The following is a 22165-nucleotide window of genomic DNA, read 5'->3' on the forward strand; positions in this document are numbered from 1 at the left end:
TTGCGCTCCGCTTGGCCGCGATCCAACCCACCCAGCCTCCCTCCCGCTCGGTCGCTATCCGAGGGCCCTCGGACGTAGGGCGCGATGGCAGACCCCTCCGAGGCCCCGGTCACGCGGCAGGTCAGCGGTCACGCCGCCCCAGCCCCAGTCCCAAGCGGCCCCGCGAGCTGGCAGCCCCTGGCCGCCGCCGTGGCCGAGCTGCCTGTGCTGGACGCCTCCGGGAGGCCTGTGCCGTTTGGTGAGCTGTTCCGAGAGCGCCGGGCTATCGTGGTCTTCGTGCGGGTGAGCACGGGCGACGGGACGATCCGGCGCAGGGACCTCACCTGCAGGCAGGAATGGAGGTTGTTTCTACGGCCTCCCCTGGGGGGAGTTACATCTGGCCTCTGGAAGGGTCCAGGACCGGAGAACGGAACCCGCCGGGCCTGACCCTTCCTCTAGTGGTCGTCCACTAAAGGTTTCTGGAAGGCGGACTCCGCTCTCGCTTCCTTGAACGGGAAAGGAAAAGCAGCCTGCCAAGCCAAGGCCATTTTCTCAACGAGCGAAGAGGCCTAACAGAGACTGCGTGGGGCCCAATTTCAGGGCACATTTGGGCACCCTTGACATCTCTAACAGTCTTGGGTGTAGCATTACGTCACGCATAAGTACTTGGTTATTTCTGACTCCGAGAGTGTTAGTTGCTAACTTGTCCTTTTTGCCTGTGTTGGGATTTCAGCATTTCCTGTGTTACATCTGCAAGGAATACGTAGAAGATCTGGCCAAAATCCCCAAGAGTTTCTTACAAGTAAGTTTCCCTAGAGTGAGCAGCAGCGTGCCCCGCTTCCGGGCGGCCTGGTGAAACTCACCTGCGGTTTATGAGTGTGATGGCATGAGGTGCAGAATGCGCCGCCTCTCCAGCACAGACGCTCACAAACCCAGATTATCATCATCCCACACATCTCCCCAACACCTCCAAAAAGGGAAGAGACTCATTGGAAGTGTATTTCTGTCCTGTTCATTACTGCCTGACTATAAAATAAAAGGACTAACCATAATAATGATTTTGATGTTACCTAATAACCTGCCTATTCTCAAATGTTGATAATTATGAAAAACAGAAATGCTAGAAATATTTTCTTTTCTTTAATTTTATAATACAGACACTCCAAATAATTGTTCATTACAGGAAGTTACTAGTATAACTTAAAGATCAAAAATTTGTATCCTTAGTGGAATTACAGTTCCACATTCTTGTGACAGCCACATACAGCTGTATTTCCTCAAGCATATAAAGGTTTGTCCCCAGGTTAGCTTTTTAGTGAAAGCATTGGTAGCTTCTGTAAAATTAAGATCTGTTTTCAGCAGACCTTGTCAATCAAGATGTGAAAGAATAAAATTGTCTGATTAAATAACCCTACTTTAATAGTGTTTATTCTAGTTTAATGTATGCCTTTTAGGAAAGTGTAGAGAATTACTGACTATTATTTTTAAATTCTTACTTAGCAAAAGAATCATCTGAATTAATTGAATATTTTAGCATAATTGCTTTGACTCACACAATTTGGCTGTTTATACCATTCTTCTGGAAGCCTATAGGTGGCATTAAAATGGAAGAAAATAATTGGATTAGGGGAAGTTACAATTAGGGGAAACATAATTTCTAATAATATGTACATGTCCTTTTTCTCTCCTAAAGGAAGCAAATGTCACTCTCATAGTGATTGGACAGTCATCCTACCATCATATTGAGGTAAATATATAGCCAATTGGGACCCTAACAGGCTAAATCTGTTTTAGATGTAAAAATTATATAATTACCTAAATCACTTAAGTGTTAGTCACTCAGTCATGTCCAACTCTTTGCAACCCCATGGACTGTAGCCTGCCACACTCCCCTGTCCATGGAATTCTCCAGGCAAGAATACTGGAATGGGTAGCCATTCCCCTCTTCAGGGGATCTTCCTGACCCAGGGATCGAACCTGGGTCTAAATTTGCTAAAATTTAGTCAGATTATCACTATTTTTCTCTCATTTGTCTTGATAAAAATTCCAACTATACTTTTTTTTTTTCAGCCTTTCTGTAAACTAACTGGGTATTCTCATGAAATCTATGTTGATCCTGAGAGAGAAATTTATAAAAGATTGGGAATGAAAAGAGGTGAAGAAATTGCCTCCTCAGGTAAGACATGTCTCAAGTAGGAAATCCTGATAGTATATTTCACATTTCACATAAGTATATATATGCATAGGGGAACAAATGGTAAATTCATAAATCAACCTGCTCTTTATGATTCTAGTAAGTGGTCCAGATTCATGATACTCTAAAAGATTCATTTCCTGGATGTAATGACATGGAAGGCTGTTGGTGAAGTTCTAAATGAATGAAAAAATGCAAGTTCAAAGCAGTGTTTTCAGTATGATTTCATTTTTGTGAAAATAAAAACTATTTTCATAAACATAAATATCTATACTATTATATATGTGTGTGTGATGAAAATTGTTTTAAAAGACATTGCAATGTTTACCCCAAGACATGGGAGTGAGAACAGTGGCTTATATATATATGTGTGTATATATATATATATATATATTTTTTTTTACAATGAGTATATTTTACTTTTGTATTTAAAAGAAAAATAATATTGCTTAAGTTAATATATTTTCATACCTCAACACCATGGCTTTGAACACTCTTATGTTCTTTAACTGATGAAATCTTAGTTTTCATCTAAAGCCCAACTCAAAGGGGGTCTAAATAGCTCTACCAGCAGACGCAGTTGCTTCCCTCATTGTTTTTTAATAGCATCTTGTACTTTATTATATACTCTATGATCGAACTTAAGGTGATAAGTAGTATAGTTAGTTGAAAGGTTTGATGTTTTATTCATCTCTATATGGTTCACATTCCCTGCCCTTGCACAATTCTTTATAATTAAAAGTACAATAAGCTTTAGGTGAACTATTGATATGTGTTTTAGATAAAAGGAACTTGGCTTCTGAAATACCAAGCAAGAGAACTCAACTAGAACCCAGATCACTTACTCTGAACAAATGTTGAGAATGACACCCATGGTACCCACTGTGTTGGCTGTTCCCAGGACGACTGTGACAAAAGATGCAGTCCCTGCCCTCCCAATGCTCATAATCTACCCTGGGAGAAAGAAGCAAACAGTTAATTACATTACAGCTTAGGGCTTGTAAAAGAGGAGAGCATGTATTGGCAATACCTATAATATAGAATGGCGAAGGCAATGGCACCCCACTCCAATACTCTTGCCTGGAAAATCTCATTTCACGGAGGAGCCTGGTAGGCTGCAGTCCACGGAGTCGCTAACAGTCAGACACGACTGAGCAACTTCACTTTCACTTTTCACTTTCATGCATTGGAGAAGGAAATGGCAACCCACTCCAGTGTTCTTGCCTGGAGACTCCCAGGGACGGGGAACCCTGGTGGGCTGCTGTCTATGGGGTTGCACAGAGTCGGACACGACTGAAGCGACTTAGCAGATAATACAGAAATGCCTGTAATACCAGAAATGCACAGGGAGAGAAGAATCTGGGAGGGCTTCTTAGAAATGGTGTTGTCTAAGCTCACTCTTTAAGGAGTTAGCTGGGTGAAGTGAGGCTGGGAATGCTGCAGCTGACAGAAAGTAGCATATCAGTATGAAAAATTTTGACTCTTGGAGAACTGCAAGAGTTCTCTATGTCTGGCCAGAGACTAGGAGCCAGTTGGGAATTGTGTGAGCCAAGGGACTGAGTCTGGGAACAAGCCAAGGAGTTTGGATTCGTTCTCAAGGCAGTGGGGGAGTCATAAAAGTGTTTGAGTGAAGTCTTGTTGCCAGGTAGAGGAGCAACTGGAACGTGCCAAACAGGAGGTATCCATTGTAATTGGTATTCTTGACAAGTTTGTAGTAATAGCCTAGAAAGAAATGACAGGGCATGAAGTAGAGACACAGAGGGACAGATCACAGAGCTGCTACTTATGAAGCGGAGTTGACATGATCCCTTCCTTTACTAATGTTTTTAAAGAAAGCGACCTAAACTTTATTAAAACTAATGATGAGGTACCATAGATAGAGAATTTGTTCTTTTTTTCCTCCTCTCTTTTTAGTATAGGAAATTGCAACAGTACAGATTGTGAACCTTTATCTTTGGTAGACTATTTTCCTGTGCTATATCAGAGCCTCAGCACATGTAAGGTCTGTTTATCATTTAGCTGCTTTTGATACAAACTGTGAGTTTTACTTTAGTAACACCTCATCATTCATTGCCTCAATAGAGAGAGAGAATTGCAAAGAAAACAGATGAATTTAAAGCAAAATACATGCTTATAATTATAAAGAAAGTATATTCAAATCATTTAAACTCCTTTGATCTGTGTTAAACAACTCTCTTTCCAAACAGAAAACATTAGGTTCTCATGAAATGATTTTTTAAAGTTCCCACCTGAAAAAGCACAGGTCTTAGAATCAGTCTCAGAATAATCCTACTTGAAAGCAACATTGAAAATAAAATATAATAATTTAAAATTAATGGGACAGGTTATAAAGACAAAGAATAAGAAAATAAAGCCACTAAATTCAAGGAGGTAATGGGTTTACCTGATATTTCATCTTGCCTTACTTGATAATAAGCCAGTTTATGGTACTAAATCTATAGTGATCGCTATAGATAGCAGATAAGTGCATGCAGGAAACATGCTTCTTACAATACTTAATCTAATATTTCAAATTCAAATTCTGGTCTTGAGTCCAAAAACCAAAGTAAAGAGGAAAAAAATGAAAAAAAAAAAAAAACACAGGAGTTTTACACTTAACTAAATTCATACTGGCAAAATTAGATTGTGCTTTACAGCCAAGATTGTGAAATTCTAAGTTGTGGAATCTTCTTCAATTGAATTTTTAAAATTTCAGAAATATTAAATGACCCTTCTTTGGATCTAAGGGGATAGTTTGGATTTATGAACATTATTTTAGGTATAAAATCCTTGAAAACATAAACTTTAGTCCTTTACCCATGTCTCTAAGCTAGTGAGAATGTATTTGCTTCTTGGTAAGATGAATGAATGTCCATCCTCTTATAAACACAAAAGAAATAGAAAAGTTGGAGAGATGAAGGAAATAATAGGTATCTGGAAATATTAAGAAATCAGGCAGGTCAAAGGCAGCATAATCATTAAAATAAAAAGCCCAAAGCACTAGTTGAAGCTGGACCACAGGGCTGAGGGGTTAGCTCTGTACTGTGACTTCCACAGGAGAAGATAAATGGGACTGGTAACTGTGTACACTGGTTGACATGCACCTGGAGAGGCAGACTGTGGCAGGCAGGAAGACCTGGGCTGCAATGTCTCACTGCTCGGTCACTCTCTGGCCTTAGAATTGGTGGAGTCCAGATTTTTTTTTTTAATAAAAGGCAGGGGTAGGAAAAAGATAAGTTATAAAACAGGTAGTTTCTTTACTCAAAGGTAGTGAAAGTATCAGTCACTGTCAGAAAGGAAATAGAAAAACTGACAAGTAAAAATGGAAAGGTAGCTATAGTTACTGTTGTTACAGCTAAACCTCAGAGTCTCAGTGGCATATAAAGAATGAAGTTAGTTCCTATTCATTCACATTTCAAGAAGGATATTTCTATTGGGTGCTTCTCCAAGCAGCAATTGAGGGACACAGTAGGAAAGACTCAGGCCTCTTCCATCATGTGGCTCTGCCATTGTCAATCCAAACTTCAAAGGATGTATTTAGGTTGGTGCAAAAGTAATTGATGTTTTAGACCATGAATTTTAAATTATAACTAGACTCAAACACATCTTTATTAATCAAAGTAGGTATCAATACAATCAACACATTTTTGGCAACAAGCAATAAATTGGTTTATTCCTGTAGTGTAAAAATCCATTCTTTGGGATTCAACAAACTCTTGGAAAGCATTTTCTGCCTCCTGCTGGTTGTGGAAGCATTTTTCCCACAAAAAGTTGTCGAGATGCTTGAAGAAGTGGTAGTCAGTTGGCAAGAGGTCAGATGAATATGGCGAATGAGGCAAAACTACATAGCCCAGTTCGTTCAACTTCTGAAGCATTGGTTGTGCTACGTGCGGGCATTATCATGGAGAAGAGCTGGGCCCTTTCTATTGACCAATGCCAGGAGTAGGCATTTCAGTTTTTGGTGCATCTCATCAATTTGCCGAGCATACTTCTCCGATGTAATGGTTTCACCAGGGTTCAGAAAGCTGTAGTGATACAGTGACCATGACCTTTTTGTGGTGCAAGTTTGGCTTTGGGAAGTGCTTTGGAGCCTCTTCCCGGTCCAGCTACTGAGCTGGTCATCACCAGTTGTCATTGCACACCACAATCCAATTGAGAAATGCTTCCTTGTTGTTGCATAGAATAAGAGAAGACAACACTTCAAAATGACATTCTTAAAAATTCCCAGTCAGCTCATGTGGCACCCACTCATTAAGCTTTATCACCTTTCCAGTTTGCTTCAAATGCCCAATGACTGTAGAACAGCCTACGTTGAGTTCTTTGGAAACTTCTCATGTAGTTGTAAGAAGATCAGCTTTGATGATCTCAGTTGGTTGTCGTCAGCTTCTGATGGCTGGTCACTATGTTCCTCATCTTCAAGGCTCTTGTCTCCTTTGTAAAACTTCTTGAACCACCACTGCACTGTACATTCATCAACAGTTCCTGGGCCAGTGCATCACTGAGTTGTTTCTACTGCTTTATGATTCATTTTATTTTATTTATTTATTTATTTTTCCAGAAACTGATCCGATTTCTTTATTTTTCAGGTTTGTTTATATACCTTTTTGTTATACATAGGGATGAATACAGAGTCACGTGGGGGTCAGCAGACCTGACCCTTGTCACAATCAGGTGCTTCATATAAAATTATACAAAGGTCTTATGAGTTTCATCATCTTTTATGACTAATTTTAAACTCAAATGAGAAAATTGCTCAGATTTGGTTGTCTAACATCATTTCCATAGTCCAAAATAAATATGAAATAAATAGCAAATAATAAGTCATTAGCAAAAAAAACATAAAATGAGAAATGTGCATTAAAATGATATATAACATAACCACATTTATTAAGAATGTATTCCAAAATCAAATGGCAAATTTCAACAGTGCAAAACCTACAGCTGTATTTGCACCGACCTGATAGAAAAAACATGGATAAGCACCTCTGGAGAGGTTTTTAGGAGATGCCAGGGAAGTGGCACACATTATTTTACTCATTGGTTTGATTGTGGTCATAGAGCCATACCAAACCCCAGGAAGACTGGGAAATGTTTAGTTGTGGTCCCAGAAAGAGTAAACAAGTTTCGACCAGCATATAACAGTAGTCTGTGCCACAATGTCTTTTGAAGAGGAATGTAGTTATCTATTACTAGGTAAGAGACTAAACCAAATATAAATGGGGATTAAAAAGGAAAGTGCTGCCAGTTTGAGAATTCTATAGCTGACATTTTTCAGTGGCAGAAAATGATCTGGGTCTGTCATCACTTCCTCTTTTAAAGTAGTTGTTCTCAACTGAGGACAATTTTGACCCCTCCCCCACCCAGGGGATATTTGCCACTGTCTGGAGACATTTTCAATTGTCACAGCTTGGTAAATGGTGGTTGCTATGGCATGAAGTAAGTTCAGAGAGCACGGATGATGGTAATCACCCTACGGTACTCAGGACAAAGACTTATCTGGTCTAAACATCAGTAGTGAAAGGCTGAGAAACTGTTCTTCAAAGGAAGAGAAAAAGGCAAGTCAAAAGTAAGATAATACATAAGAGAGAGACTGTTTTCTAAAAATACTAACGTTATCTTAATGTCAAGTCAAATATAAAATGATAACATCTAAAGACAATTCCTAATATTTCAGGACAGAGCCCCCATGTAAAATCAAATATACTCTCAGGAAGCATTCGGAGCCTGTGGAGAGCAGTAACTGGCCCTCTTTTTGATTTTCAAGGAGACCCAGCTCAGCAAGGTGGAACACTCATTTTAGGTCCAGGTAAGCATCAAAGCTCAGCTTCAGCAGTGTGCTTTTTATGCTATCTGGAAGTCAAGAGGCCATCCACTTTCTTTATAAAGTAGCCACCATGTAAAAGTGTACACAGTAGCAGTCAGGATGCTGTGCTCTCACAGGGGACATCGTTTGTCTTCAAACACTCCTGTATATTTTTGATGTCTGTTTACTGGATGTACTGTGGCCACCATTCCATGCCTGAGTGATTCCAGGTATTCGGGATAGGGAAAATCAGTGGTGGTTTGGTGATTTGTATGTGGCTATAATACTCTTTAAAAATTTCAGTGGAGGTGAGCAGATGACCCACAAAATGCATAACAATTATACCAAAGAAATTCTTGCACTGTTAAGAAAGTTCTAGGACCCACAACAGATTTCCTAACCTGGTGATCTGGCAAAGGGACTGAGAACCCCCAGAGAATTTAACTTTGGAGACGAGTGGGATTTGATTACAGAAGTTACATAGGACTAGGGAAACAGACTCTTGGAGGGCACAGATAAGACCCTGTGCACACCAGGACCCAGGAGAAAAGAGCAGTGACCCCACAAGAGACTGACCCAGACTTGCCTGTGAGTGTCCAGAAGTCTCCGGTGGAGGCAGGGGTTGGTGGTGGCCTGATGCAGGGTCAGGGGCACTGAGTGCGGCAGTGCATCCACGGGACCTTTTGAAGGAGGTCGCCTGTATCTTCATTACCTCCACCATAGTTTGGCCTCAGGTCAAACAACAGGGAGGGAACACAGCCCCATCCATCAATATAAAATTGGATTAAAGATTTACTGAGCATGCCCCGCCCCTCAGAACAAGACCCAGTTTCCCCCACAGTCAGCCTCTCCCATCAGGAAGATTCCATAAGCTTCTTATCCTTGTCCTTCATAAGGCAGACAGAATGAAAACCACAATCATAGAAAACCAATCAAACTGATCACAGGGACCACAGCCTTGTCTAACTCAATGAAACTATGAGCCATGCTTTATAGAGGCACCCAAGATGGACGGGTCATGGTGGAGAGTTCTGACAAAATGTGGTCCACTGGCGAAGGGGGAATGGCAAACCACTTCAGTATTCTTGCCTTGAGAACCCCATGACAGTATGAAAAGGCAAAAGATATGACACTGAAAGATGAACTCCCCAGGTCAGTGGGTGCCCAGTATGCTACCGGAGAAGAGCAGAGAAATAACTCTAGAAAGAATGAAGAAACAGAGTAAAAGCTGTGGATGAGCCCAGCTGTGGAAGTGACTGGTGATGGAAATAATGTCCGATGCTGTAAAGAGCAATATTGCTTAGGAACCTGGAATGTTAGGTCCATGAATCAAGGTAAATTAGAAGTGGTCAAGCAGGAGATGGCAAGAGTGAACATCTATATTTTAGGTGAACTAAAATGGACTGGAATGGGCAAATTTAATTCAGATGACCATTATATCTACTACTGTGGGCAAGAATCCCTTAGAGGTAATGGATTTTTTCAGCATTATGTTTCCCATGTAGGTTATTACAAAATATTGGGTAGAGTTCCCTGTTCAAATACAGTAGGTCCTTGTTGATTACCTATTATATATATAGTAGTGTATATATGTTAATTTCACACTCCTAATTTATTCCTCCCCCCATCTCTCCGCTTTGGCTACCATAAGTTGAAGTCTGTTTCTGTTTTGTAAATAAGTTCATTTGTATCATTTTTTTTTTTAGATTCCGCATGTAAGTGATGTCATATGATATTTATCTTTCTTTGACTTAGTTCACCTAGTATGATAATCCCTAGGTTCATCCATGTGGCTGCGGGTGGTGTTATTTCATTCTTTTCTATGGCTGAGATTCCATTGTGTATCTGTTTCCCTGTTGATGGACATTGGGTTGCTTCCATGTCCTGGCTATTGTAAATAGTGCTGCAGTGAACATTGGAGTGCATGTATCTTTTTAAATTATGGTTTTCTCCAGATCATACCCAGGAGTGGGATTGCTGGATCATATGGTAGTTCTTAGGGTTTTTTTTTTAATTTTTTATTTATTTATTTTTGGCTGTGCTGGGTCTTTGTTGCTATGCAGGCTTTTCTCTAGTTATGGCGAGTGGCAGCTGCTCTCTAGTTGTGGTGCACGGGCTTCTCATTCCAGGGACATTTCTTGTTGCCTGCGGAGCACTGGCTCTGGGGCTTCAGTAGTTGTGGCTTTTGGGCTCTGGAGCAGAGGCGCAATAGTTGTGGCATGTGGGCTTAGTTGCTGCTCAGCATGTGGAATCTTCCTGGATCAGGGATTGAACCCATGTCTCCTGCGTTGGCTGGCAGATTCTTTACCACTGAGCCACCAGGGAAGCCCTATATTTAGTTTTTTAAGGAACCTCCATACTGTTCTCCATCGGAGAAGGCAATGGCACCCCACTCCAGTACTCTTGCCTGGAAAATCCCATGGATGGAGAAGCCTGGTAGGCTGCAGTCCATGGGGTTGGTAAGAGTCAGACATGACTGAAGCAACTTAGCAGCTTAGCAGCATACTGTTCTCCACAGTGGTTGTACCAGTTTACATTCCCACTGACCCTGTAAGAAGGTTCCCTTTTCTCTACACCCTCTCCAGCATTTATTGTTGGTAGACTTTTTGATAATGGCCGTTCAAACCAGTGTGAGGAGATACCTTATTGTAGTTTTGATTTGCATTTCTCTGATAAGTAACAGTGTTAAACATCTTTTCATGTACTTTTTGGCCATCTGTATGACATCTTTTAGACTGACTAGTTTTCTGTGATTATGGTTTGTGTGTCTGCCTTCTGATGCCTCTTGCAACACTTACTGTCTTACTTGGGTTTCTCTTACCTTGGACGTGGGGTATCTCTTCATGGCTGCTCCAGCAAAGCACAGCCGCTGCTCCTTACCTTGGATGAGGGGTATCTCCTCACAGCCATCCCTCCTGACATTGAACGTGGAGTAGCTCCTCTCGGCCCTTCTGCGCCTGGGCAGCCACTGCTCCTTGGACATGGGGTTGCTCCTCCCAGCCACCACCCCTGACCTCGGGCGTGGGGTAGCTCCTCTCGGCCACGCTTCTGTGTGGTCTGTTGCAGCCTTGTCTAACTCAATGAAACTAAGCCATGCCCCCGGGGCCACCCAAGATGGTCGGGTCATAGTGGAGAGGGCTGACAAAATATGGTCAACTAGAGAAGGGAATAGTAAACCATTTCAGTATTCTTGCCTTGAGAACCCCATGAACAGTACAAAAAGGCAAAATGACAGGATACTGAAAGAGGAACTCCCCAGGTCAGTAGGTACCCAATATGCTACTGGAGATCAGTGGAGAAATAACTCCAGAAAGAATGAAGGGATGGAGCCAAAGCAAAAACAATACCCAGCTGTGGATGTGACTGGTGATAGAAGCAAGATCCAATGCTGTAAAGAGCAGTATTGCATAGGAACCTGGAATGTTAGGTCCATGAATCAAGGCAAATCGGAAATAGTCAAACAGGAAATGGCAAGAGTGAACATCAATATTCCAGGAATCAGTGAACTAAAATGGACTGGAATGGGTGAATTTAACTCAGATGACCATTATATCTACTACTGTGGGCAGGAATCCCTTAGAAGAAATGGAGTAGCTATCATGGTCAACAAAAGAGTCCGAAATGCAGTATTTGGATGCAATCTCAAAAACGACAGAATGATCTCTGTTTCCAAGGCAAACCATTAAATATCATAGTAATCCAACTCTATGCCCCAACCAGTAATGCTGAAGAAGCTGAAGTTGAATGGTTCTATGAACACCTACAAGACCTTTTAGAACTAACACCCAAAAAAGATGTCCTTTTCACTATAGGGGACTGGAATGCAAAAGTAGGAAGTCAAGAAACACCTGGGGTAACTGGCAAATTTGGCATTGGAATACGGAATGAAGCAGGGCAAAGGCTAATAGAATTTTGCCAAGAAAATGCACTGGTCATAGCAAACACCCTCTTTCAACAACACAAGAGAAGACTCTACACATGGACATCACCAGATGGTCAACACCGAAACCAGATTGATTATATTCTTTGCAGCCAAAGATGGAGAAGCTCTATACAGTCAGCAAAAACAAGACCAGGAGCTGACTGTGGCTCATATCATGAACTCCTTATTGCCAAATTCAGAATGAAATTGAAGAAAGCAGGGAAAACCACTAGACCATTCAGGTCTGACCTGAATCAAATTCCTTATGATTGTACAGTGGAAGTGAGAAATAGATTTAAGGGCCTAGATCTGATAGAGTGCCACATGAACTATGGTGACATTGTACAGGAAACAAGGATCAAGACCATCCCCATGAAAAGAAATACAAAAAAGCAAAATGGCTGTCTGGGGAGGCCTTACAAATAGCTGTGAAAAGAAGAGAAGCAAAAAGCAAAGGAGAAAAGGAAAGATGTACCCATTTGAATGCAGAGTTGCAAAGAATAGCAAGGAAAGTTTAAAAAAAGCCTTCTTCAGCGATCAATGCAAAGTAATAGAGGAAATCAATAGAATGGGAATGACTAGAGATCTGAACTGAACTTATTTTATAAAAAGCCAGTTTATGATATTAAATCCACAATGGTTAGTGTAGACAGCATATAGGTACAATGCAGAAAACAGGCCTCTTATAATATTTAGTAATCTAATGTTTTATGTTAAAATTCTGGTCTTCATTCCAACAATTAAAGTAAACAGGATCTAGACTATAAATTTCATTGAGTTAGACAAGGCTGTGGTCCTAGTGTGATTAGACTGACTAGATTTCTGTGAGTATGGTTTCAGTGTGTCTGCCCTCTGATGCCCTCTTGCAACACCTACCATCTTACTTGAGTTTCTTTTACCTTGGGCGTGGGGTATCTCTTCACAGCTGCTCCAGCAAAGCACAGCCACTGCTCCTTACCTTGGATGAGGAGTATCTCCTCCCGCCACGGTTCCTGACCTTCAGGGTGGGATGGCTCCTCTAGGCCCTCCTGTGCCCACACAGCCGCCACTCCTTGGACGTGGGGTTGCCCCTCCCGGCCGCTGCCCCTAGCCTTGGGCATGGGGTTGCTGCTCCCCAGTCGCTGCCCTGGTCTCTGGCGTGGGGTTGCTCCTTCCTGCTGCTGCCCTTGGCCTCTGACACAGGGTGGCTCCTCTCGGGTGCCACCCCTGGCCTGGGATGCGCGGTGGCTCCTCTTGGCCGTCGCCTCTGACCTCTGACGCGGGGTGGCTCCTCCTGACTGCCGCCCCTGGCCTCAGACGCGGGTAGCTCCTCTTGGCCTTTCCTGCGCCAGCGCAGCCTGGCACTCTAGACTGCTGCCCCTGACCTCGGACGCGGGGTAGCTCTCAGCTGCGCTTAGTGCGCTGGCCCGCCGCTGCCGCCTGCGCTTAAATGACTACTATTTCATTTGAGCAGATAGAAGAATTGTATTATATAACTGATTGTCTTAATGCTCTTATTTTTCAGCCTGCCTCTTTTAGGCTATGGTTATAATATATGTAGGCTATTAAATTGGTAATTAGGAGTAAATTTTTTAAGGAAGTGATTTATTCTGTTATTACATTTAAGAAACAGATGATTTTCTGGTTTGATATCTACACTAGTTCCATATTCTTCCTGTCTGTTTGACAAGCTGTTTTATTTAATTACATTTAATGAAACCTAACAGAAGGTTATAATTTAAGTCTTTCCCTTTGCAGCAGGGAAAGTACATAAAGAATTAAGTACTAACCTTATTTAACCATAATTTTTGTCATGCTTTACTACCTTAATTAAAATTTATTGTGTCATTATATGGAGAATGCTATGTACTCCAGGTAAATAACTTTTTCATTTGGACTAATTAGAAGTTAAAATACTGCTCTGATTCTAGAAAGCAGTACATCTAATGAATAACCCTATATGTTAACCTTTACCTTTTATTCTTATTTTCTTCTAGGTAACAACATCCATTTTATACACCATGATAGGAATAGGTTGGATCATAAACCCATCAACTCTGTTTTACAGCTTGTAGGAGTTCAGCATGTGGACTTTACAAGCAGACCTTCAGTTATCCATGTGTGACATTACAGATTCTCTCAATTTCAAATGGACCTTGAGACATGACCTGAAACATGGGGATGTCATATCCTCATGCAATGCCTATGTTGTTGACCCTCCCCAACTTTTGAGGAGTTATAAAACCATAAAGAGGCTTTGTACCACTGTTTGAACATCATGCTGAGAGACATCAGTTGTCCAAAATGTGATATCTGTAATTTTATAGCTTTTAAGGTTTTATTTTATATAGCAATTTTGTAAAAAAAAAAAACAAAAAACCAAAAAAACAAAAAAACCTAAATTTTACTTACACAAAGTAAAACTTTAAAAGCTATAAAATTATAAATACCAGTCTTTATTTTACCGTATGCTATATCTATTCAATGAAGATATTTTTGGCCATTAAAATCATACATTTTTATAAAGAACATATAAGGAGAAAGGGAAGCAACCAAGAACATTTGATCCATTGAGAAAAGCAGGAACTCAACCTCTGTAAATAGCATAATCATATTTTTATAGGTATACATTTATATTTTTGTTTGCTTAAAAAGAAAGACAGGAAGTAAACACACCAGAGTATCACCAGTAGGTATCACTAGGTGGTAGGATTACAGGGGTTTTTTTTCTGTACTTTTTTATATTTCCCAACTATTCTGTTATGAACATGATTCATTTTTTGGCAAAGAAAAGATCTTGAAAAATTATATGAAGAATATGTTCCCACATAGCAAGCTCCACAAAGGTGCAGTTATACAGGCTGTAGGCCATACATTTCTAATTCTTTACTCAGAGGAAACACAGCAGACCAAACCTACATATAGCCTACATTCACAGACTTTGGCCACACACCCAGTATCTATTTCACTAGGATTTTGTTTAGGGGGGCAGGGGTTACTAGTAAAAGGAGAAAAATATGTTTGCAATATTTGATACATGTTTAAAATATAATCAGTATGCTTTTTGAAAGGAAATTTTAAGAATTGTTTAAACTGAAAAAATAAGAAATTTTGTAATTTAAGTGTGCACTATGATTTGGTTATATATTCTCAAACAGCTTCTATTTCCCACCTCCAAGTTGCTTTTATTTAATGAACAATTGTCATCTTTTATTTTTCTAGAGTCTTAATATCTTTAGTGGGAAGTGTCCTAGGCATTCTGAAAAGTACAGCAAGATTAAAATATTGGTAATTATTAGCAAGTATAATACTGCTTTGAACTTAAAATACTTTTATAACAAGCATATAAAGGTCATACACAAAATATACTTTAAAGTGCCCAAAAATCTGAATCTATTTCATGTATATATAGACAGAAATCATGTTTTTAATCAATGGAAATGGGCTAGCTCATAAAAATTAAAGTGTTTTGTTCTATTTTATTAAGTAAGGAAACATTGGTGGCCCACATACCTTTACTGACTTTAGACTTAAAACTGCTGAATCATAGCTGACACAAAATTTATATATTTACATTTATATTATAAAAATGTACATATAAAAATGCCATATTTTTTAAAGATACATAAACGCTTCAGCAAGGAACAGTTACATAAATACAGTGCAAGAGTAAATTGCCTACCCAGACAGACACAGTGTGAGAGAAGCTGATGTTGAATAACAGTTTGTTAAAAAGCAAGCATGGCAGTTTATACTTATTGCCCACCATTAAGCAGACATTAGAAATGTTTGAAGTCTTGAAGAACTCTGGTGTCCTCACAACAGTGATTTTTTTTTTTTTTCCAATGGGTCCTGTATGTTCTGATTTCTTCTATTTAGAAAGTTGGAAATCTTTAATGAGTTTATTCAATGAATGTTGTGGCCAAAAAAAAAAAAGACTATCAGTTTTGAGGGTTTTAGCAAATTTATGATTGAAAACTAACCTTACATTGAAATTCTAAGACATTGAAGACATTGAAATTGGCCCCTAAGAGGAAAACTAAACAAAATAAATAATGAAAGCTCAAATGGGATAGAGATTTAATTTTAAATTCTATAACTTTGCTTTATAGTTTCCAAACTTATGATATAGCTCCTACTTTTCACTGGGTAAAAGTGAATTCTACATCAGAAAGAAATGAATTTTTGTTGTTATTCTTGTTGTTTAGTCACTAAGTTGTGTCCAACTCTTCTGCAACTCCATGGACTGTAGTCCATCAGGCTCCACTATCTACGGGATCTCCCAGGCGAGAATACTGACTGTTGTTCAGTGGCCAAGTTATGTCTAACTCTCCATGGACTGCAGCATGCCAGGCTTCCCTGTCCTTCACTCTCTCCCAGAGTTTGCTCAAACTCATGTCCATTAAGTCAATAATGCCGTCCAACCATCTTATTCTCTGTTGCCCCCTTCTTGTCCTGCCCTCAATCTTTCCCAGCATCAAGGTCTTTTCCAGTGAGTCAGCTCTTCCCAACAGGTGGCCAATGTATTAGAGCTTCAGCATCAATCCTTCCAATAAGTATTCAGGGTTGATTTCCTTTAGAGGGCTTCCCTGGTGGCTCAGATGGTAAAACATCTGCCTGCAATGTGGGAGACCTGAGTTAGATCCCTGGGTTGGAAAGATCCCCTGGAGAAGGAAATGGAAACCCACTCCAGTACTCTTGCCTGGAAGATTCCATGGACGGAGGACCATGGTAGGCTACAGTCCATGGGGTCACAAAGAGTCAGACATGACTGAGCAACTTCACTTTCTTTCTTTTCTTTCCTTTAAGATTGACTGGTTTGATCTCCTTTCTATCCAAGGGACTCTCAAGAGTCTTCTCCAGCACCACAGTTCAAAAGCATCAATTCTTTAGCACTGTCTTCTTTATGGTCCAACTCACACCTGTACATGACTACCGAAAAAACCATAGCTTTGACTAGACAGACTTTTGCTGGCAAAGTGAAATCTCTGCTTTTTAATATGCTGTCTAGGTCTGTCATAGCTTTTCTTCCAAGAGGCATCTTTTAATTTATGGCAGCTGTCACTACAGTGATTTAGAGCCCAAGAAAATAAAATCTGCCACTGTTTCCATTATTTCCTATTCCATTTTCCGTGAAGCAATGGGACCAGATGCCACGATTTTTGTTTTTTGAGTGTTGAAATTTAAGCCAGCTTTTTCTTCTTTTTTTTAAATTTAAATTTATTTATTTTAATTGGAGGCTAATTACTTTACAATATTGTATTGGTTTTGCCATACATCAACATGAATCTGCCATGGGTGTATACATGTTCCCCATCCTGAACCCCTCTCCCACCTCCCTCCCCATACCATACCTCTGGGTCATCCCAGTGCACCAGCCCCAAGCATCCTGTATCCTGCATCGAACCTGGACTGGCAATTAGTTTCTTAGATGATACTATACATGTTTCAATGCCTTTCTCCCAAATCATCCCACCCTCTCCCACAGAGTCCAAAAGACTGTTGTATACATCTGTGTCTCTTTTTAAGCCAGCTTTTTCATTCTCCTTTTTCACCTTCATCAAGAGGCTCTTTAGTGCCTCTTATCTTTCTACCTTAAGAGTGGTATCATCTGCATATTTAAGGTCATTGATATTTCTCCAAGCAATTTTTTATATGTGTGTAGCATAATTTTATTAAAATATGAAAAGGCACAGAGAAAACTTCTGACACACACATCAGAAGGTGGATGGAGAGTGCCCCCCTCACTAGTGTTAGCAAGGGAGTTATATACTTTTTAATTAGTTATTACAATAAATCAAAAGAATGTCTTGAGGTTGTAAAGATCTTACTAGACCGTCTCCGATAATTTACATTTTAAGATAACAGGATTAGCCAAAAGGTTTTCAGGAAGGAGAAACTGTCCTCAAGCAGGATACATTGTTGTTATATAATCCTTCAGTTCAGTTCACTTGCTCAGTCCTGTCCGACTCTTTCCAACCCCATGAAGCACAGCATGCCAGGCCTCCCTGTCCATCACCAACTCCCGGAGTTCACTCAAACTCATGTCCACTGAGTCGGTGATGCCATCCAGCCATCTCATCCTCTGTCATCCCCTTCTCCTCCCCACAATCCTCCCAGCATCAAGGTCTTTTCCAGTGAGTCAACTCTTCACATGAGGTGGCCAAAGTATCGGAGTTGCAGCCTCAGCATCAGTCCTTCCAATGAACACCCAGGACTGATCTCCTTTAGGATGGACTGGTTGGATCTCCTTGCAATCCAAGGGACTCAAGAGTCTTCCCCAACACCACAGTTCAAAAGCATCAATTCTTCAGTGCTCAGCTTTCTTCACTGTCCAACTCTCACATCCATACATGACCACAGGAAAAACCATAGCCTTGACTAGACGGACCTTTGTTGGCAAAGTAATATCAATATATTATCTAGGTTGGTCATGACTTTCCTTCCAAGAAGTAAGCATCTTTTTTTTTTTTTTTTGCAGAGGATATTATTTTATTTTTTTTAACTTAAATTTATTTATTTTAATTTCATGGCTGCAATCACCATCTGCAGTGATTTTGGAGCCCAAAACAATAAAGTCTGACACTGTTTCCACTGTTTCCTCATCTATTTCCCATGAAGTGATGGGACCAGATGCCATGATCTAGTACAGAGTTTAAACTGAGTTATTTGTTGTGTAATCATCAGTTCTGGGCTTAAAGAAAAAAAGTTCTATGTGACTAAGACTAAGGAATGTAGAAGGAAAAAAAGATCCTCCTCCTTGAGAATTCCAGACCCCTACCTCTACTTCGAGAGCCTCAGACCCCTTCTCCTCAGGAACCCTGGACTTCTTATCAACCTGCCTAGGAATTGATTCTCTCATTCCCTCTTTTCTTTTAGGAAAGAAAGGGAAAGGAGTGTCATTTTCATTCCATAACTACTTCCCGCTGTTGAGGGGCATGGTCCCTAAATTGTTGAGGCAACATATTCTCCTAACCCTCATGCTGAGGCTTTCTGATCCAGGGGCCCCAAGTAATTGGAGGAGGTTGTGGCGCTGGTAGGAGCCTGGACAGCCATTTGTAACTTAAAAGCTTTCAAACAGTTAGATACAAACCCAGTTACACAGTTACAGATGCAGGAAGCAAACAGTAAAAACAGAACAATTAGAATTATGATCATAAGACAGTTTTCCACCATGAGGAGCTAGTTACTGTTTCCCAAGTGAGGTGACTGAGGCTTTAGGAGAATCCATAGCCTGAATCTTCTTGTTCATGTGTTTAGTAAAGTGAATAACATTAGTACTCATATCTGGTATATATGTACAACATTTTGTATGAATAATGGCACAAGTTCCTTCTGGTGCAGCCATTAGAATATCTTAAGGCCAATCTGTTTTGTAAAACCACCTTCTAATTTAGTATTTGTTTAGTATTAAGGGCTGAAAGAGAAGGCAATGGCACCCCACTCCAGTACTCTTGCCTGGAAAATCCCATGGACAGAGGAGCGTGGTAGGCTGCAGTCCATGGGGTCGCTACTAGTTGGACACAACTGAGCGACTTCACTTTCACTTTTCACTTTCATGCATTGGAGAAGGAAATGGCAACCCACTTCAGTGTTCTTGCCTGGAGAATCCCAGGGATGGGGGAGCCTGCTGGGCTGCCGTCTATGGGGTCGCACAGAGTCGGACACGACTGAAACGACTTAGCAGCAGTAGCAGCAGCAAGGGCTGAAAGTTAGAGCATCAACTGATAGCATAATACATCATCTGTAGTTTCCATAGAGGGAACAAATATTGTAGCCAGATAATCATACCAGTGAAATACAGATCTTACCCAACAAGTTTTAAGGTGTGGCAGGTTGGGAGGCTTCTCTGGAAGTTCTGAAAATATGAAGCTATGAGGAAAAGTTAGACCTAGGGTGCACATCTTCCTATCCAGCCAGGGGGAAACCACACCCATAGGTAAGAACCACATATCCAGTAGGTCCCATTTGGAGCAAACCAGCGTGACTGAGGGATCCAGTCCCAGTCAGTTCCTGGCCAGGCAAAAGGAGGACCTAAACTGGGATTGGAAAACACAGGAATGTATTGTATATGTCATGAGGCAAAAATCCCACTTGTTTCCAATCATAATTAAGTTGTCAGCTAACTACTGGTGATGGCTCTATTTTTTCCCAGCCTATAGGAGCATTAAATAGTAGGCATCCCTTTTTAGGAGTTAGCCGAATGACTTCATCCCATGTTTGATAAACATCAGGTAGAAAAACACCAGATCTAGACCCATTTACCTTCTTATATGCAGCAAAATAGTCATTAAACCAAGTTAAAACATAATCAAAATTAAAAGTTACATTATGTCCATAGTTATACCAGTCCATCTTGGGATCGTCAGATGTCATCAGATCAAGAAGAGGCATCACATATGATTGTTGTTGGTGAAAGTATTCTGAGAGTTGAAGAAAGTCCTTTCCTTGAAGTGGAGAAATCCACCAAGAGAAGTCTTCAGTTGATGAGGAGGGGAATGCTCCGCAGACCCAGCAATTAGACCGATTGTGGAATGGGCAGGAAGGTGCTGTCTTGAGGGTCAAACGGCAGGCTCAGGACTTTTGGAGTCAGCAGAAGCAAGCCCACCCAGATTCTCAGGCCCATCTCAGTTCCTGGCGCAAACAGCGGCCTGTTTGACGCAAAGGCTGGGTCAGGGGTTAATCTCCTGGTAATGTCTGTTGAAAAGCTAAAAACTGAGTCACATAGTTAATTTTAAGGCGTCAGGATCTATGACAATTTCTATGCACAGAAACAGTCTGTCATAGAGACAGTCCCTTCTACTTAGGAGCAGTTTGAGCCCTCATTAAACCTATGGATAAAATTTTAAACCAACTGCCTTGTGTTTCCTGAGTTAGCTTACGCAGATGTCTCTTAATAATGTCATTACCTTTTTTCTACCTTTCCCGAAAGTTGGGGTCTCCAGGAACAGTGTAAGTGATATTCTATTCCTAGAGCTTTCAACAACCCTTGAGTTACAGCAGCTTTAAAGGTGCAGCGTTGTTGCTCTGTCCCAAAGAAAGGCACTGCCAAAGAATGCTCAAACTACTGCACAATTGCACTCATCTCACACGATAGTAAAGTAATGCTAAAAATTCTCCAAGCCAGGCTTCAAAAATGCATGAACTGTGAACTTCCAGAAGTTCAAGCTGGATTTAGAAAAGACCGAGGAACCAGAGATCAAATTGCCAGCATCCGCTGGATCATGGAAAAAGCATGAGAGTTCCAGAAAAACATATATTTCTGCTTTACTGACTATACCAAAGCCTTTGACTGTGTGGATCACCACAAACTGTGGAAAATTCTGAAAGAGATGGGAATACCACCTGACCTGCCTGACCTGCCTCTTGAGAAATCTGTATGTAGGTCAGGAAACAACAGTTAGAACTGGACATGGAACAACAGACTGGTTCCAAATAGGAAAAGGAGTACTTTTAGGCTGTATATTGTCACCCTGCTTATTCAACTTATATGCAGAGTACATCATGAGAAAGGCTGGGCTGGAAGAAGCACAAGCTGGAATCAAGATTGGTGGGAGAAATATCAATAATCTCAGATATGCAAATGAAATCACCCTTATGGCAGAAAGTGAGGAATCAAAGAGCCTCTTGATGAAAGTTCAGTTCAGTTCAGTTCAGTCGCTCAGTCGTGTCCAACTCTTTGCAACCCCATGAACCACAGCACGCCAGGCCTCCCTGTCCACCACCAACTCCTGGAGCCCACCCAAACCCATGTCCATTGAGTTGGTGTTGCCAACCAACCATCTCATCCTCTGTTGGCCCCTTCTCTACCTGCCCTCAATCTTTCCTAGCATCAGGGTCTTCGCAAATGAGTCAGCTTTTCACATAAGGTGGCCAAGTATTGGAGTTTCAGCTTCAACATCAGTCCTACCAATGAACACCCAGGATTGATTTCCTTTAGGATGGACTGGTTGGATCTCCTTGCAGTCCAAGGGACTCTCAAGAGTCTTCTCCAACACCACAGTTCAAAACCATCAATTCTCTGGCACTCAGCTTTCTTTATAGTCCCACTCTCATATCCATACATGACCACTGGAAAAACCATAGCCTTGACTAGATGGACGTTTGTTGACAAAGTAATGTCTCTGCTTTTTAATATGCTGTCTAGGTTGGTCATAACTTTCCTTCTAAGGAGTAAGCATCTTTTAATTTCATGGCTGCAAAGTGAAAGAGGAGAGTTAAAAAGTTGGCTTAGAGCCCACCACTCAGAAAACTAAGTTCATGGCATCCAGTCCCATCACTTCATGGC

The 22165-nt window shown here is 40.8% G+C and overlaps 1 protein-coding gene across 4 annotated transcripts; it reads left to right on the forward strand.

The window, feature by feature from the left end:
- The first annotated feature begins 24 nt into the window (after window positions 1-24).
- On the forward strand, window positions 25-15945 carry PRXL2C (peroxiredoxin like 2C). 4 transcript variants are annotated; one of them, XM_027964215.2, is made up of 6 exons: window positions 25-282; window positions 713-781; window positions 1673-1726; window positions 2050-2155; window positions 7848-7979; window positions 13875-15945. In XM_027964215.2, exons 1-6 carry the CDS (start codon window positions 85-87, stop codon window positions 14000-14002), a joined length of 687 nt encoding a protein of 228 aa, XP_027820016.1. In that variant the 5' UTR covers window positions 25-84; the 3' UTR covers window positions 14003-15945. The 4 variants fall into 4 exon arrangements, with proteins under 4 accessions (XP_027820016.1, XP_027820017.1, XP_042098963.1 ...); XM_027964216.2 differs by having other exon boundaries at window positions 7938-7979; XM_042243029.1 differs by lacking the exon at window positions 7848-7979.
- The last annotated feature ends 6220 nt before the right edge of the window (window positions 15946-22165 follow it).

The sequence above is a fragment of the Ovis aries genome, chromosome 2, assembly GCF_016772045.2.
Source record: "Ovis aries strain OAR_USU_Benz2616 breed Rambouillet chromosome 2, ARS-UI_Ramb_v3.0, whole genome shotgun sequence".
Classification (NCBI taxonomy): Eukaryota; Metazoa; Chordata; class Mammalia; order Artiodactyla; family Bovidae; genus Ovis; species Ovis aries.